Raw genomic sequence first — 16,541 nt, 5'->3', positions numbered from 1 at the left:
TAAGAGACTTCTATTTGTAATGAACGAGTCTACAGTAGATAATCATATTTACATTATATAGCGCTGTGTTAAGTACGCTTTGGACAAGAGGAGCTTTCACGTGGGCATCCAACGGCAATTCCGAATGCAGTGAAGGTGATATATTCACTTCCAATAACCAGGGAATAAGATCTGCATCAAGGAGAACATCAAATCCAAACAATTCAAAGCAGCTATACTTCGACTCGACGTTTGTTCTTATCATGTTGTTTATCGAATTTTCGCCCGCTATTAACGTGCGCAATACTAAACTCCTTAGGGCATCCCACAGCAGCTCCGTACGTACTCCTCGGCTTCCTAGAAAATTCCAGAGCGACTTAATAGTCCATTTATGCCCGTGACATGCATTAACATCTTCGTTTTTAGCATAATTTGATGAAAACTTGTTGATGCTATAATTGGTTAAATGCATACACCGGTCGCTTAAGGTATCCGATTTATCGCTGTACTTTACTGAACGGGATTTTTTCAACAAAAGTATAAAGTTACAAGGATTTATTAATGTGTTGTACGCTTGGGAAGTCTGAATCTATGAAATACCTACCAGATGCAAATCGAGCCAAACCGTTGTGATATAAGTAGACACGTAACGGATGCATTGAAGTGACCAGGACGTACAAACGTAAATCGAATTTACTGCCGTTTATTAATAAAGGGCGCTCAATGTATTTCTGAACGATAAGAGATTTTCTCTTGGGTATCTGTGCCCATCTGTCAACAACGCGAATACCTGAACCACGAGCGCTGGCCGGTGGCTTTATAATCCACTTTACATTCCTCTGTGAATACTTTGGCCAACTTTTTCGCAACTGTTTCAGATCATTTGGTATAATATAAGTTCTGGAAAATAATCGAATAAAGGATAAATTAGTATATGGTAACATTAGCAAAACGAAAATGTTCCTAACGGATTCCGACTAATAAAATTATTTTGTAGAAATTCCTGAACATCGATTAAAAATGTGGAATTGTCAATGAGCATATTTTCATACAATTTTTGCTCCCTTCGTTTATCATCACCACAGGATGGGGTATACTTATCAATTTAGTATGTATATTTTTGATAGTTTTAACATTCTAAGTCAATCTAAGCAAGCGGTCGAACGAATAAAGGGTCTGTAGATCGTTGGGTATTGCAAAATCGGTTCAACAACCGTGCTAAGTAAATCCCATATAAACCGACTTCCATATTTGACATCTTGAGCCAATGGCACCCACAGTTGTTGCCCGATGTGAATGAAATTTTGCACTAAGTGTTGTGTTATGACTTCCAACAACCGTGCCAAATAACATTCAAATCAGTTAATAACCCTATATAGCGCCCTTACAAACCAATATCCCGATTTGAAAACTGAAATCCGTAATTTATGTCCGATTTGGCCGACAACTAAATTTTTTGTCCTTTTGCTTACGTCACACGCATATTTGTGTCAACTACTTTTTATCTCCCAGTGGTACAAAAATTAACCATTGCTTCAAAGGATGAACAAAAGAGTCAACTATTTTACACCAGACTTTTGCTGGTGTTTCTTTTTAAGTTGATGAAATGTCGGTCTCCCATTTTTATACCCTCCACCATAAGATGGGGGGTATACTAATTTCGTCATTCTGTTTGTAACTACTCGAAATATCCGTCTGAGACCCCATAAAGTATATATATTCTTGATCGTCGTGACATTTTGCGTCGATCTAGCCATGTCCGTCCGTCCGTCCGTCCGTCTGTCTGTCGAAAGCACGCTAACTTCCGAAGGAGTAGAGCTAGCCGCTTGAAATTTTGCACAAATACTTCTTATTAGTGTAGGTCGGTTGGTATTGTAAATGGGCCATATCGGTCCATGTTTTGATATAGCTGCCATATAAACCGATCTTGGGTCTTGACTTCTTGAGCCTCTAGAGTGCGCAATTCTTATCCGATTGGAATGAAATTTTGCACGACGTGTTTTGCTATGATATCCAACAACTGTGCCAAGTATAGTTCAAAACGGTCCATAACCTGATATAGCTGCCATATAAACCGATCTTGGGTCTTGACTTCTTGAGCCTCTAGCGTGCGCAATTCTTATCCGATCACAATGAAATTTTGCACGACGTGTTTTGTTATGATATCCACTAACTGTGCCAAGTATGGTTTAAATCGGTTCATAACCTGATATAGCTGTCTTGACTTCTTGAGCCTCTAGAGTGCGCAATTCTTATCCGATTGGAATGAAATTTTGCACGACGTGTTTTGCTATGATATCCAACAACTGTGCCAAGTATAGTTCAAAACGGTCCATAACCTGATATAGCTGCCATATAAACCGATCTTGGGTCTTGACTTCTTGAGCCTCTAGCGTGCGCAATTCTTATCCGATCACAATGAAATTTTGCACGACGTGTTTTGTTATGATATCCACTAACTGTGCCAAGTATGGTTTAAATCGGTTCATAACCTGATATAGCTGTCTTGACTTCTTGAGCCTCTAGAGTGCGCAATTCTTATCCGATTGGAATGAAATTTTGCACGACGTGTTTTGTTATTATATCCAATAACTGTGCCAAGTATGGTTCAAATCGGTCCATAACCTGATATAGCTGCCATATAAACCGGTCTTGGGTCTTGACTTCTTGAGCCTCTAGAGGGCGCAATTCTTATCCGATTGGAATGAAATTTCGCACGACGTGTTTTGTTATGATACCCAACAACTGTGCCAAGTATGGTTTAAATCGGTCCATAACCTGATATAGCTGCCATATAAACCGATCTTGGGTCTTGACTTCTTGAGCCTCTAGAGGGCACAATTCTTATCCGATTTGAATGAATTTTTGCACGATGTATTTCGTTATGATATCCAACAACTGTGTCAAATAAGGTTCACATCGGTTCATAACCTGATATAGCTGCCATATAAACCGATCTGGGATCTTGACTTCTTGACCCCTAGAGGTCGCAATTATTATCCGATATGCCTGAAATTTTGTACGATGGATCCTCTCATGACCATCAACAAACGTTTTTATTATGGTCTGAATCGGTCTGTAGCCCGATACAGATCCCATATAAATCGTTCTCTCTATTTTACTTCGTGAGTCCCAATGGGCGCAATTTTATACGAATTGGCTGAAATTTTACACAGGTGTCCAACATATTATTTAATTGTGGTTCGAACCGGACCATATCTTGATATCGTTTTAATAGCAGAGCAACTCTTTTCTTATATCCTTTTTTGCCTAAGAAGAGATGCCGGGAAAAGAACTCGACAAATGCGATCCATGGTGGAGGGTATATAAGATTCGGCCCGGCCGAACTTAGCACGCTTTTACTTGTTCTTGTTAATGAATTTACTTTTTGTCATTCTACCAAAACTAATCAGTTGGTTCTTCCGAGGGTAGATAACTTTTTGAGTAGTTATTTTTTTGTAAGAGTTGCACGTTTGTACAACTCGTTGCCTACGGATTTAAAGAATTTCAGTTTTTCAACAAGATTTTTATCAAATCGTCTTCGTCTACACTTTCAGCGCTTTTAATTTTTGTCGTGCGTATTATTGGTAATTTATTTAATTTTTTGATTTTAGTACTACTTTTTTTTCAATTTGGTTAGTTCTTTTTATTGTTAAGTGATCTTTTTTAATTGTTTTTTTTTTCAAGCTCTTTTGTTTATAATTCTTGATAATTTGTTTTCAAAGCCAAGAGTATTATTGTGATTTTTTTGTATATTTTGGTTTAAGTATTACTTTTTTTATTATTCTTTAATCATTTTTTAAATTTATTACGTTGATCTTTTTTGAGTAGGATTTTGTTAATCAGTTACTGCTTATAATTTTTAGTAATTTGTTTTTTATTTGTTATTTAGTTTTATCTAGATTCAGTAAGTGTTAAATAGGTAAAATTTTTTTTTCCATTTTTTAACTTATGTTAGAAAAAGTACGTCTTATGCATAGTGTGATTATTTATAGGCCTGATGGCTTCGCATTGCATGAAATGAAATAAATAAATAAAAATAAAAAATAAATAAAAACTATGTTCAATTAAAAAATTTTATATTCAATTAAAAATTTTGCTGAAATCGATCCTATAAAGGATTTATGATAAGCTCAAAAATCCAATTAAAGTGGTTATTAACTCTATAAAGTTGCCATCTTCTTCTAAGCAACTTTTTCAACCTATTTTTGGGGTTTTAATGACACTTTTATCTGCAAAATTCAAAGATATCGCTATACGTTATTTGCTTAGAATTTTCTCAATCTGTATCACAAAATTCAGAAAACAATATCAAAATTTAAGCTAATTTTTTTCAATAAAGGCTAATCAATGAAAATGCCTTTTTAGACCAAAAAATGCAAAAAAAAACACTTTTTCACATTTTTTGACTTCCAAACTGTATAGATTTTAACTGAATCATCAGATGTGGACACTTTTTGCGGCAAAGTTGTTGTAAATTTTGTCATAAATCCAAGTAATGCATAAACATGAAAATCGAACCGAACAAATAAAAATTAAAATTCGTATATCCCCGAATCCAGTGGAGATATTGTAAATCACAAGGAGACTTTTTTGTAGGGATTTTTGAGCACCAGCAAAAAAAGAATTTTGAAAACCACAAATGAAGATTTGGCAGCCCGAACAATTTTTCGAAATACCGAGGTAACTAACTTTGGGAGGATACCAAAAGGCGCTTAAAATTTTCAAATTTCAAAGAGATATCTCTACCCGTTCTTGCACGGCATATTTTTACTAGTTTTTCTTCGATTTTCTCACACTGTGTGACGTGCCTATGCAAGGGCAAATTTATTTCCACTAAATATGCTCAAGTAGAACAGTTTTCCAAATACCCATGCAAGGGCTAATTTAATTCCACTAAATATGCAGTTTTCCAAAATTCAAACTAATGATTTTATTTGATGAATAACAATGGAACAGAATGGTACAAAGCAATTTTTTTCTACAAAAATACATGTTAAAAAATATAAAAAAGGCAATGTAGGTTAGGTTTAACTGGCAGTCTGCCATCAGACTCACTCAGACGTTTTCGTCCATTGTGATACCACAGTAACAGAAGAAGGAAGATGCCTTCTAGTTCCTACCGTTGAACTATCCAGATCGCTTAAAAAGCCCAACAACTTGCGAATGTTCACATCCGCTAAATCAAACAGATTCTCAAAGAAATGAGAACCTGAAGTGGAACTCCTTCAAACTGCTTGTGCGGAAAACACACACAGAAGGTGTTCTATAGTCTTTTCTTCTTCGTTGTCCTCACAACATTCGCAAAAGTCGTTGCTGGCAACCTTCAGTCTGTCTGTCCGATTAGACAGTGACCTGTCATGACGGACACAATAACTGAGACGTCTGCTTAAGCCAGTGACAGCAAAACGGTAGATCTCATCAAGTCTAGATTAGGCCACATAGTTTTGGAATGCTCACAGCCCCTTCTTCGTGACCATCTATCATTCATTGTCCCTCGGGTCTGGACCTGAAAACTTAGCTTATATGTCGGTAGAGACATAGCCACAGATTCTAGTTTCCCTGGAATGTGTAAGGTAGTTCCTAGTTTCGCAAGCTCATCCGTTTTACAATTCCCTGGGATATCTCTGTGGCCGAAACCCAGATCTTTAGAGTACATCCCAAAGCCCACCTGGTCGTCTATTTGGAATCATCCGTATAGAAGTCTATGTAACTTATATTACCAGGGATATTACTAATCGGTACTATCAGGAATTGTTGTACATTACTTTTTTTTATCAAAAAACGGCTTAGGTATGGTGGAACATCGGATATGGTATCAAGGATAACACAGTGTCTATAGCCGCCATTGATGCAGCACTTCCAAAAATGATATTGTAGCTGAAGAGAAATGAGCCATTGCTTTCTTAACATAGCCGGTTTTTAAGGTAGGAGGAGTCTGAGCGGTATTAGCAGCGTCAATCAGAATGGATATCGGATATCTATGTAGTATATCTCTCTATATCAGGTGAACAGGTTAGCGTTGAACTGTTCAGCTATCTTTTCGAGATCTGCGACAGTCGAGGGCGGATTTTGAGTTCAGAAATATGTTTCCCAGAAGTTAAATGGCTGCTTTTGACAAATCTGCGACATTTGAGGGCGGTTTTTGAAATCATAAATATGTTCCCCAGAGATTTAAAGGCTGCCAGGCTGTAAATATGAAGAGATATTTCTGCCAATCATTATATATTAGCCATATCATCACTTATTTAAATGCAAGCGGTCGTGTTTTTCATTTCCTTTCACAAAGAAAAATACCTGTATTTCGGAATAGTTATTACTTATTACGCAAAAATTTTAAAGCCTTTCAGAAGTAGGCTCAAAAGGGACTTCAAAGACCCAAGAGCTGCGGCGGTGGCATCAGACCATAGCAAGTTGTGGGTGCTGGAATGGATAAAACTGATATTCCAAGCACTTCTACGGATGCTGTAAAGAGAATCATATCTCCCGAAGAGCATAACATTGCTTAAACGCTCAAGTACTCTGGGAAGACCAAGCCAGCCCTCCCGCAATGGAGACTCCAGACAATGTCCTGCGGAGGATGACAATGTGGGGACAGGAAAGAGTTGCTACGAAGCACAACAGAGACGAGTAAATGAGTAATGGGATAAAATCGAAAAACACAAGTAAAATATATGCCATTTGAGAACGGATAGAGAAAAATCTTTAAAATTGAAATGGTTAGAGCTGTGGTGTTATTGAGATCATGTGCGAAATTTCAAAGTCTTAGGTGGTCCGGGCGCCTCTTGTCAGGGACATAAAGTTAGTCACCTCGGCATTTAGAAAAAATGCTCGGGCTGCCAAATCTTAATTTGTGGCATATTGCAGTAGTTTTTTTATTCAATCCCACAGAATTAAGGAGGAGATTTTAGATTGGGAAAATCTTATCGATGCGGTTCAGGATTGGAGGACCTCAATGGAACACTCCTCGAAAATTATACTAATTCAATTCAATTTCTTTATTGTATATAGTATTAAACATTTTCGTAGTTGATATGGGGGATATAGCTGTGATAAAGACCGATATGCTGGTTAAGTGTTTGAAGCTCATAAAGCTTTATTTATTACCCGGTTTTGTTGAAATTTTAAATACAAAATTCAACAGTGACTAATATTTGTAAGACCACTCAATGCCCGTGCCGAATTTGGGTGCTTAAGTTATCCAATTTTCATCGGAGTTGGTTAGTATCCAATGCCTTTTTACTTGTTTTTAAATTCTTCCAGCATTCTGGAAAATAACTTAATTTAAAGCAAGAGTTACAAATTTATGTTATGAATTTCATTCCCTTTTTTTGGAAGACATTTCCAAATCTCGATATCCATTCATGAAATGGCTTCCGCCCATCGTGTAAATCGATCAATGCAGGTTAAAAGGTATGTATTTCCATTGGATGGCGGAAGTCGATAATCGATATTGATATGGCCGCATCAGTCAGTTGGTAGATGATATGGTCATAGTTCACTATGAATATGTCTTGAAATTTTGGATAGCTGACAAGGAATTGATAGTTTTATCCACTTCTTAATATCCTTACTCTTTTTGGGCCAGACAAACCGTTTTCGTATCGTTTTATAGGTTGAGTTGAATCCACCGTGTGAAAGTCTATGAAACGTGTTGAAAATATCTTGACGCATGATTTTAGGGACGAATGGGCGAACATTTGATGCTGATGTATCGCAAAAGCCAGGGTTTGACTATGGCTCGATTTAAATGGGCTTCAAAACAAGTGAAGTTTTATTTTTATTTTTCAAGCTAACTCGTCATAAGTAATTCTTGATTTCCCGAATATAGAAGAAATGCGTGACAGTGTGTCTGCTGCAATATTGTCGATAGCTTTTATGTGAAACTGTGATAGATGATCCAATTGTCTAAACTGACGAGGCCTAGCCTTGCCATGATTTTGTTTGAAAGCGAAGGTCAACGGTTTGTGATCCGTAAATATTATGAATTGCCTTCGTTTTAGCCGATAATATTTTACCACTGTATACACTAGTTCGCTTTCGTATCGTATGTACTGTACCTTTTTAGTGTCTCATTTAGCTTCCGTGAGAAAAAGGATAATGGTTGCCATCTGTTTCTTGTTTTCTGTTGCAGTACCCCTCCGATGGCGACAGATGCATCTACCATAACGCTTATTGACAAAGATTCACACGGGTGCGCAAGAAGCTACGTTAGACAGATCTGTTTTACATTTCTCGAAGGCCGAGTGCCACTTCATAAATAAACCGTTGAAAAGATTAACCAGTGTTGCATAAACCACACATCTGAATTTGAACAAGGCTCTTTAATGAGACTTGATTCATAAGCGCAATAGAAAACAAATCAAATCTTACTTCCTTTATTCAACTCCAACAAACATAATCATCTTTTGCAAAACTCTTTTGTTCTTCGCAGTCTTACAAAAGATGTTTGTGTTTGTTGCTACTAGCATCGTTGGATAAGTTGGATTTAAATAAGGCAAGTAAGATTTCATTTGTGTTCTATTGCGGTTATGAATCAAGTCGTCTTAAATTTGACATCTCCTGCTGATGATTTTTCTTGGTCGAAATTGAAATCGCGATAGGGAAAACCAGTCAAATGCTTCTAGCAACAACGCTCTTTTTGCTGACTTTTAAATGTTTTTCTGTTGGAAAGTACGAAGTAGTCACAACCATTATTTGTATTGCAACACTGTGTTCTCTATTCCCTTTTGTGTATATTAGTTTTTACTATTCCTTTTTTGATATTTCATTCTTTATTGTATTCGCTATTACATTGTACTCATATTCAAATTTACCAGTTAGTCTGGAATAAACTACAAATGAATTAACAACAGGTTATGGGCCCAGGCTCCGTTTTCAAGAAGACGCGTAAAGAATTAAATCGATTTTTAATTGCGAAGAGTACGGTTATGAAAAATAAATATGTCGGGCAACGTAATACGGATTGAGCCTTTAAATTCCCAGAATTACGATACATGGAAATTGCAAATTCGTGCAATTCTTATAAAAAATGACTTGTGGGCATATGTCAGTGGCGCATCACAATGCCCGTTAGCTGAAGCTGCCGAAATCGAGAAATGGAAGATCGCCGACCAGAAAGCTAGCGCGGATATTTTGTTATCAATGGCACCATCGGAATTGGGGCTCATATCCGAGTGTAAAACATCTAGGGATATATGGCTGAAATTGGAGTCCACATTCCAGTCGAAGGGGCCTGCCAGGAAGGCAACGTTACTAAAGCGTGTTGCTTTGGCACGTATGAAGGAGGGTGAGAGTGCTCGCGATCATATGAACGAATTCTTCGACGCAGTGACCAAACTCAAAGAAATCAATGTAACCATCGGAGATGATTTACTGGCCATTTTGCTTCTGTACAGCTTGCCAGACTCGTTCGAGACATTTCGATGTGCATTGGAGACAAGGGATGCACTGCCAACGCCCGATGTGTTGAGAGTGAAAATACTCGAAGAGGACCAATCACGTAAAGCAAAAACAGAACGAGATGAGCAAAATGCAATGTATGTAAGGCCAAAGAAAAACAACGTCAACGGAAAATTTGAAAGAGTAGCGAGAGAGGATAAAGTCGAAAATGCAAAGGCACAAAAGCAAAGGCAAAAACAGGGTTGTTTCAAATGTGGAAGATTTGGGCATTATGCCAGAAACTGCAGATCAAACGCAAACCATGCTGAGGAGAGCGAGGGCAGAAAAGAGAAGTCGCTGTTTAATTGTGTTGATGTGACATTAAATTGTTTTGACATCTCTAGCGAATGGTGTTTGGATAGCGGCTGCACCTCTCATATGAGCGCATACAAAGAAGGGTTTGTTAAAATGAAAAGCATAAGGAAAAGCTTATGTTTGGCAAACGGTGAGATGAGCGAAATATCTGGTATTGGTGACGTCAAAATAAAAGTTGCTAACAAAGGGCAAATGCAACCTTTTATAATAAGAGACGTAATGTATGTTAAAGATTTACGCACCAATTTGCTGTCCATCTCAAAACTGACGAATAAGGGATACCAGGTGCACTTCCATAGGGATGAAGCCTTTATAATGGACGGTAAAAATGAAGTTTGCAGAGCAACTCGTAAAGGTAACCTTTACTTTATAAACTCGATTGACTCTGTTAATTCAGCTGAAGAGAAAATAGGTGAGATCGACCTGTGGCACCAGAAATTAGGCCATCTTAATGAACATGATTTGAAATTGCTTGCCGATACTAAGGGCGCACATGGGATTGAAATCAAGAAAGGCCAACGATTGTCAACATGTGCGGTGTGCTTGAGTGAGAAACAGACACGAAATAGTTTCAGCAGTCGAGGTGATAATCGTACCAGTGAATTATTGGAAGTGGTTCATAGTGATGTCTGTGGCCCCATGAGAGTTAATTCACATTCGAACGCAAGGTACTTTGTCACTTTCATCGACGACTATTCTCGATACTGTGAAGTCCATTTCTTGAAGCAGAAATCTGACGTGCTGGGTGCTTTTAAGAAATTTAAGAGTTCATCGGAACTATTAACTGGCAAAAAGATTAAATTTCTCCAATCGGATAACGGCACCGAATATCTAAATAAAGAATTCAATGATTACCTGGAAAAGGCCGGCATTAGACGAAGGTTGACGGCACCTCATACGCCGCAACAAAATGGCGTGTCGGAGAGGAAAAACCGGACGTTGCTAGAGATGGCTAGGTGCATGATGAAACAGGCAGGAGTACCTCCGGTATTTTGGGCGGAGGCCGTAAACACCGCTAATTATTTAAGAAATCGATGTCCCACTAGATCATTGAATGGAAAATTACCAATAAAGATTTGGACAGGTAAGACTCCATCGATTAAACACTTGAGAACTTTTGGCACCCGGGCATACGTTTTGATCAAGGATAAGACGAATGGGAAATTGGATTCGCGTTCTGATGAATGTATTTTGGTGGGTTACTCTGAAGAGGCGAAAGCATATCGTTTGTGGTCGCCAAAGAAACGTCATGTAATTATTAGCCGTGACGTCAAGTTTACAGAAGACTTTTATGGAGAAGCGTTTGAGCCAATAATCAGAGAAGACTTGGAGCCACAATACGAGTATGAAATGCCAATAGGAGAACAGGAGTACCCGGAACAGCGAGAACGACAGTCCCAGACATCATCTCAAAACGCGAATGATACATTTCAGACCCAGAACACAAATGCTGACGCCATAGAGGATAGTGAAGAGGACATGGATGATTTCGAGGGGTTTGAAGATTGCGAATTCATTAATGCCGTTTTTAACGACGAACCTACTACCTGTGGCGAGGCGATGAATTCCCCAGATGGTCTCAAATGGCGACTGGCAATTGAAGACGAATTTTTAGCACAGATATTAAATGGTACTTGGGAAATTACCGAACAACCAGATGACAAGAAGGTGATTGCCAATAGATTCGTTTTTCGCACTAAAATGGACGATAAGAAGAAAGCTCGTCTAGTCGCAAAAGGGTGCTCCCAACGGCCAGGGGAGGATTTTTCGGACACCTACTCACCCGTCGTTCGATCGTCGACCATTCGACTAATGTCTGCTGTAGCTGTCGAAAATGACCTGGAAATCCATCAGATGGATTTTGTGACAGCATACCTGAATGGAGATCTTAAGGAAAGAGTCTTCATGCATGTACCTGATTATTTGGAGGAAGTCTTGCACAAATTGTCACGAGGAGAAACGGTTGGAACAAGCAAGGAGAAGAATCAGAAAGCCGTTGAAATTGCGGAAGCGTGGCTCAGGAATTTGAAGAAATATAAAAATCCAGTATGCAGACTCGTCAAGGCAATATATGGTCTACGACAATCAGGCCTACTGTGGTACCAGAAACTGAGTCACAGATTACAACAACTTGGATTAATACCATCGAAACAGGACCCTTGCTTATTCATAAACAGGAAAGGTGAGAAGATCACGCTAGTCACTGTTTACGTTGATGATTTATTAATAGCCACGGACGATAAGGAACAGCTATGCCACATAAAGAAGTCTTTGGCAGAATCCTTTGAGATGAAGGACCTTGGGAGGGTCAGCAGATGTTTGGGCATAGAATTTGACCAGGATTTGGAGAATGGTCAAATGTCATTAAAGCAGAAGGAATATACCGAATCCGTTCTTGCACGTTTCAACATGCAAAATTGCAAACCGGTTGTGACACCTTTAGAACAACAATGTAAATTGGATAAGCCTTTAGAACCTGATGCGACAATAATGCGAAAACATCCCTACCAAAGCTTGATCGGTGCCCTTATGTATTTAGCAGTCAGCACTCGGCCTGATATAGCGTACGCCGTAAATTTCTTAAGCCAGTTTAATTCGAATTACAATACTGAACATTGGAAGGCCGCCAAGAGGGTATTACGCTATCTTAAAGGGACGATCGATCATGGACTAAAGTATACCAAAAGCAACATTCAATTGTATGCGGTTGTGGACGCTGATTGGGGTTCCAATCTCTCCGATAGACGCTCCTACTCAGGATTTGCCTTCATAATGTCTTCCGGAGCAATCAGTTGGGAAGCTCGAAAACAGAGGACTGTGGCTTTATCGAGCACAGAAGCAGAGCTCCTTGCTATTACAGAGGCTTCAAATGAGGCCTTGTATCTTCGACGAATCTTTGAGGAAATCAGACTGCCGAAAAACTGCATTACGATCTTCAACGACAGTCAGAGTGCCCAGAAATTGATACAAAGCGTCGGATACCACTCTCGTACCAAGCATATCGACGTCCGACATCAGTTTTTGCAACAGTACCGAAATTCTGGTTATATTAAATTGGAGTACAAGAGGACCGAAGATATGACAGCTGACGTACTCACGAAGGGCCTTGGTTCCAGTAAGCATCAACAACATATTCGAGAACTGGGCGTGGCCGAGATTCTATAGAGGACGTCCTACTTCGAGGGGAGGTGTTGGAAAGTACGAAGTAGTCACAACCATTATTTGTATTGCAACACTGTGTTCTCTATTCCCTTTTGTGTATATTAGTTTTTACTATTCCTTTTTTGATATTTCATTCTTTATTGTATTCGCTATTACATTGTACTCATATTCAAATTTACCAGTTAGTCTGGAATAAACTACAAATGAATTAACAACATTTTCGCTATACTATTATTTGAATAGAAAGCATTAAACTATGGTCTAAAGCCGGACAATATTCTGCAATGGAATCTCACTTAGATTTTAAGACCAAAAAAGAAAGCGCAAACAACGCACTTTTTGTTGACTTTGAATAGAAACCATTAAAACAATGGTCTAAATGGTCTATTAGCCTCAAAAAGTTTGTATTTCGAACTTTTAATTTTCTTGGTTTTCTGAACAGGTGTGACAGAAATTTCGGCGCCTGTATCCACAAGAAAATGCTTACATACTGACTTGTCGTATATGAAGAGGTGATTTGTTTTGCATTCCCAATCGCATGACGCCTCTAGCGACCGGTTTGGAAGTTTCCCGAAGAGTAGCTTCCATATGAGCATGGAGGTCGACACTTACGTGTTTTTTCTTCAAATCTGCGATGATAGTAGCATATTCCATTCTCTCTTGAGCCTCTACTACTCGAATGTGATTCAGCAGATCTTCTTAGGGACCTATTTTTTTAAAACTTCTCGAAATTTGAGATTGATGTCTTCAATTTGCTTCAAAACGTCATTTAGAGTAACTTGACACTGTACCTTATGATGAGCTTTTCGTGTTCTATAAAATTTAAGAGTTTAGTTCTACAAAATTGACCAATGATTTGTACTTATTAGACCACTCAATGTCCGTGCCTAATTTGGTCGAAATCGGACCATATTTATATACGCCTGCTATGGGGGTAAAAATTATGCATTTTTCCCGGGATTATGATGAAAGGTGATTCGCATATTTTTGATTTTTCACTCAATCCAAGGATTTGGCCTATTCTTGAGAGTTTGCATGGGAAACAACATGATTTAAAACGCATCCAAGTGATAAATTACGAATTTATCACAATATAAAATTTACGTTTTTTTGATACGACAAGTTCTTAGAATTCTTGTGCTAATGAATGTTTTAATTTAGCACCAGAAATACCGAACAGCATGAGTCAGATCTAACAAATTTGGTAATTTTGTCTTGGTTGTGCACTAATTTTGATAAGAATTTCCTTGAGATTTGGATCAATTATTTGATTGTGGCATTATTTTCAGAAATATTCAGGAACATAAGGTTTGATGATGCCGAATTTCTCATTTGCGGGAACGTGAAGTTACCCGTAAATGAGGACATTTCTTTTTTTTCCCCATTTTTTGCAGAACCTTTTTGGATATAATCCATGGTCATATAGCAACTCTGCTTTAAACTACTATTTCTCGGATACAAAAACACCAGATCTAGAAAAAACATCATTACCTATTTTTGATATAAATCCATGTCGGCCTAGGGATTGCTGGGTGTTCCCCTTTATGTTTGCTGTCCACCAATCAGAGCAAAGCATCCAATGTTAAGCCTGATTACATTGTTCTGTTGAATTGTCTACAGCTAAACCTGCTAAACAACACGCAAATCAATTCTAGTGCCAATTAAGCTGATGTAGTTTCAACAACCACAGTAGTTCAGTGGGTGGTGGTAATAATGCAATTTGTAACTAAGGCATCCGGTTCAATTCCTACCATCGACATTTGCGGAACCTTTTTACGTTAGTTTGAAAAGAGGGTGCAGATATTAATATGCCCCACGCCACTACAGACATACACCTAAGTCAGTAATCGACTTGTTGTGCGCTCTAAAAACTAAAAGTAACCTAGAAAAAGAAAATGTTAAGTTAGGAATTCCGTGCGACTTATAAAATCCTTAATTGTTTTCCATACCACTCCCCTAAGTTGGTTCATGCACCGATTTTGCATGAGAGAGCTCGTAGTCCTTGTGTCCCATTATGACAACAAAAGTTATGCTGACCTCCTTCTTACTTCTTTTTAGTAATAGCCTCATCCTCTCACGATCCGGATCACCCCATAGGATTTTCGCCGTCCTACCGACTGTTTCGCTGTTCCACAGTGTTACATGCACACAGTGTTTGTCGCCCACACCCTTTAATCGGACTGCGTCGACCCGAAAGGCTTCGGGTTAACCAAGTTTATCGGCGGCAGTTCACTGGCCTTCACCACCAAATCGTCTGCCTTTGTTGCACTTTTTCTCCATAGCATTCCACCAAACTACTGAGGCGTAAGTAAGTATTGGTCTTATCACGCTTCTGTAGAGCCAGTGTACTACCCCCGGATTCAGGCCCCATTTCGAGCCTACAGCCCGCCTAAATAGTGCTCAACATCTGTGAGCCTTCTCAGTACGCTTCTGAATGTGACACTTCCAATTATATTTCCTATCCAAGATTATTTCAACGTGTGTCGCCCCGTTAGATATCGTCTTATTGAGGAAACATGGCGCGTTAAATCGGCCCACCTTCGTATTCCTCGTGAACAGGCATATTTCTGTCTTCTCTGGGTTAACATTGAGACCCTTGGGTCTAACACAGTCATATGCCATATGCAAGACCCTTTCGGCCCTTCTGCATAGCTGATTCGGATCCTTACCCCTTAGAAGTATTATATCATCGTCTGCATAGCAGATGGTTTCAAATCCCTCCTCAGTCAGCATCCGTAATAGGTAATGGTCACCTATTACGGAGGGGTGACCGGCGTAATGGTCACCCATAGTAGTGGCGATAAAATACATCCCTGTGGCGTGACCTGTGCCAATTTCTCCCTTATATTTATGTCTCCACCTGATCCTCAGCATTTGGTTTATCCAGTCTCAAAGGACCAGGTCCACCGGTACTGGTCTAAGGATTGGATCAGTCCTCGGCCGAGTACCAGTGTTATCGTAGAATAATTGGTAGTTATATAGTTCAGTGAGTAGCTGTCTTGCTCCGGTGGATTTTTTTCTGGATGACCTCAATCATTGGTCCTCCATTAGATGGGCTTCTTGGGAGTGGGTGATGATATCATCGTCTGCTCCCTGTTCCTTCGGCTCCATTGAGTTTCCCGTCACTGCACTGCCTGATGGTTTAATATTAGGATCTTTGCATATCCTAGTCTTCCGAATCTTCAGAAATTCGGTAATGGTTCCATCATCGGGTCCCTGTTCGTTAGGCTGTATTGAGTCTACCATCCCTGCACTGCCTGATGTTCCAATATTAGGATCTTTGCCAAAACTATGCTACCAAACCTTGAATAAATTGGCTTCTTGGGAGCAGGTTGTGGTCTCATCGTCGGCTCTCTGTGCGTTAGGCGGCATTGAGTACTCTGTCACTGCACAGTCTGATGTTTCAGCATTAGGATCTTTATCCATCGTAGTTTTCCTAATCTCGAGAAAGTCGTCGATGGTTCCGTCATCGTGTCCCTGTTCGTTAGACTGTGTTGAAACTCTGGCCCCTGCACTGCCCGATGTTTTAGTATTAGGATCTTTACTTATCCTAGTCTTTCCAATATTAAGAGAGTCGTGATAATGCCGTCGTCGGCCCCCTGTCCGTTAGGCGTTATTGAGTGTCCCGGCACTGCACCGACTGA

At 39.2% G+C, this 16,541-nt stretch overlaps 1 protein-coding gene across 5 annotated transcripts in view; it reads right to left on the bottom strand.

Annotated features, from left to right (window-relative positions):
• LOC106091953 (tubulin monoglutamylase TTLL4) overlaps nt 1-16,541 on the bottom strand; it is a 179,011-nt gene that overhangs the window by 76,430 nt on the left and 86,040 nt on the right. For all 5 annotated transcript variants that reach the window (XM_059364274.1, XM_059364270.1, XM_059364272.1 and 2 more), the window contains exons 6-7: nt 584-879; nt 53-492 (exon numbers count right to left, since the gene is read on the bottom strand). In XM_059364274.1, coding sequence (XP_059220257.1) covers nt 53-492; nt 584-879 — 736 coding nt within the window. The remainder of the gene's footprint in view (nt 1-52; nt 493-583; nt 880-16,541) is intronic.

The sequence above is a fragment of the Stomoxys calcitrans genome, chromosome 3, assembly GCF_963082655.1.
Source record: "Stomoxys calcitrans chromosome 3, idStoCalc2.1, whole genome shotgun sequence".
Classification (NCBI taxonomy): Eukaryota; Metazoa; Arthropoda; class Insecta; order Diptera; family Muscidae; genus Stomoxys; species Stomoxys calcitrans.
The sequence above is the reverse complement of the archived record's forward strand: the minus strand, read 5'-3'. Positions and strand labels throughout refer to the sequence as shown.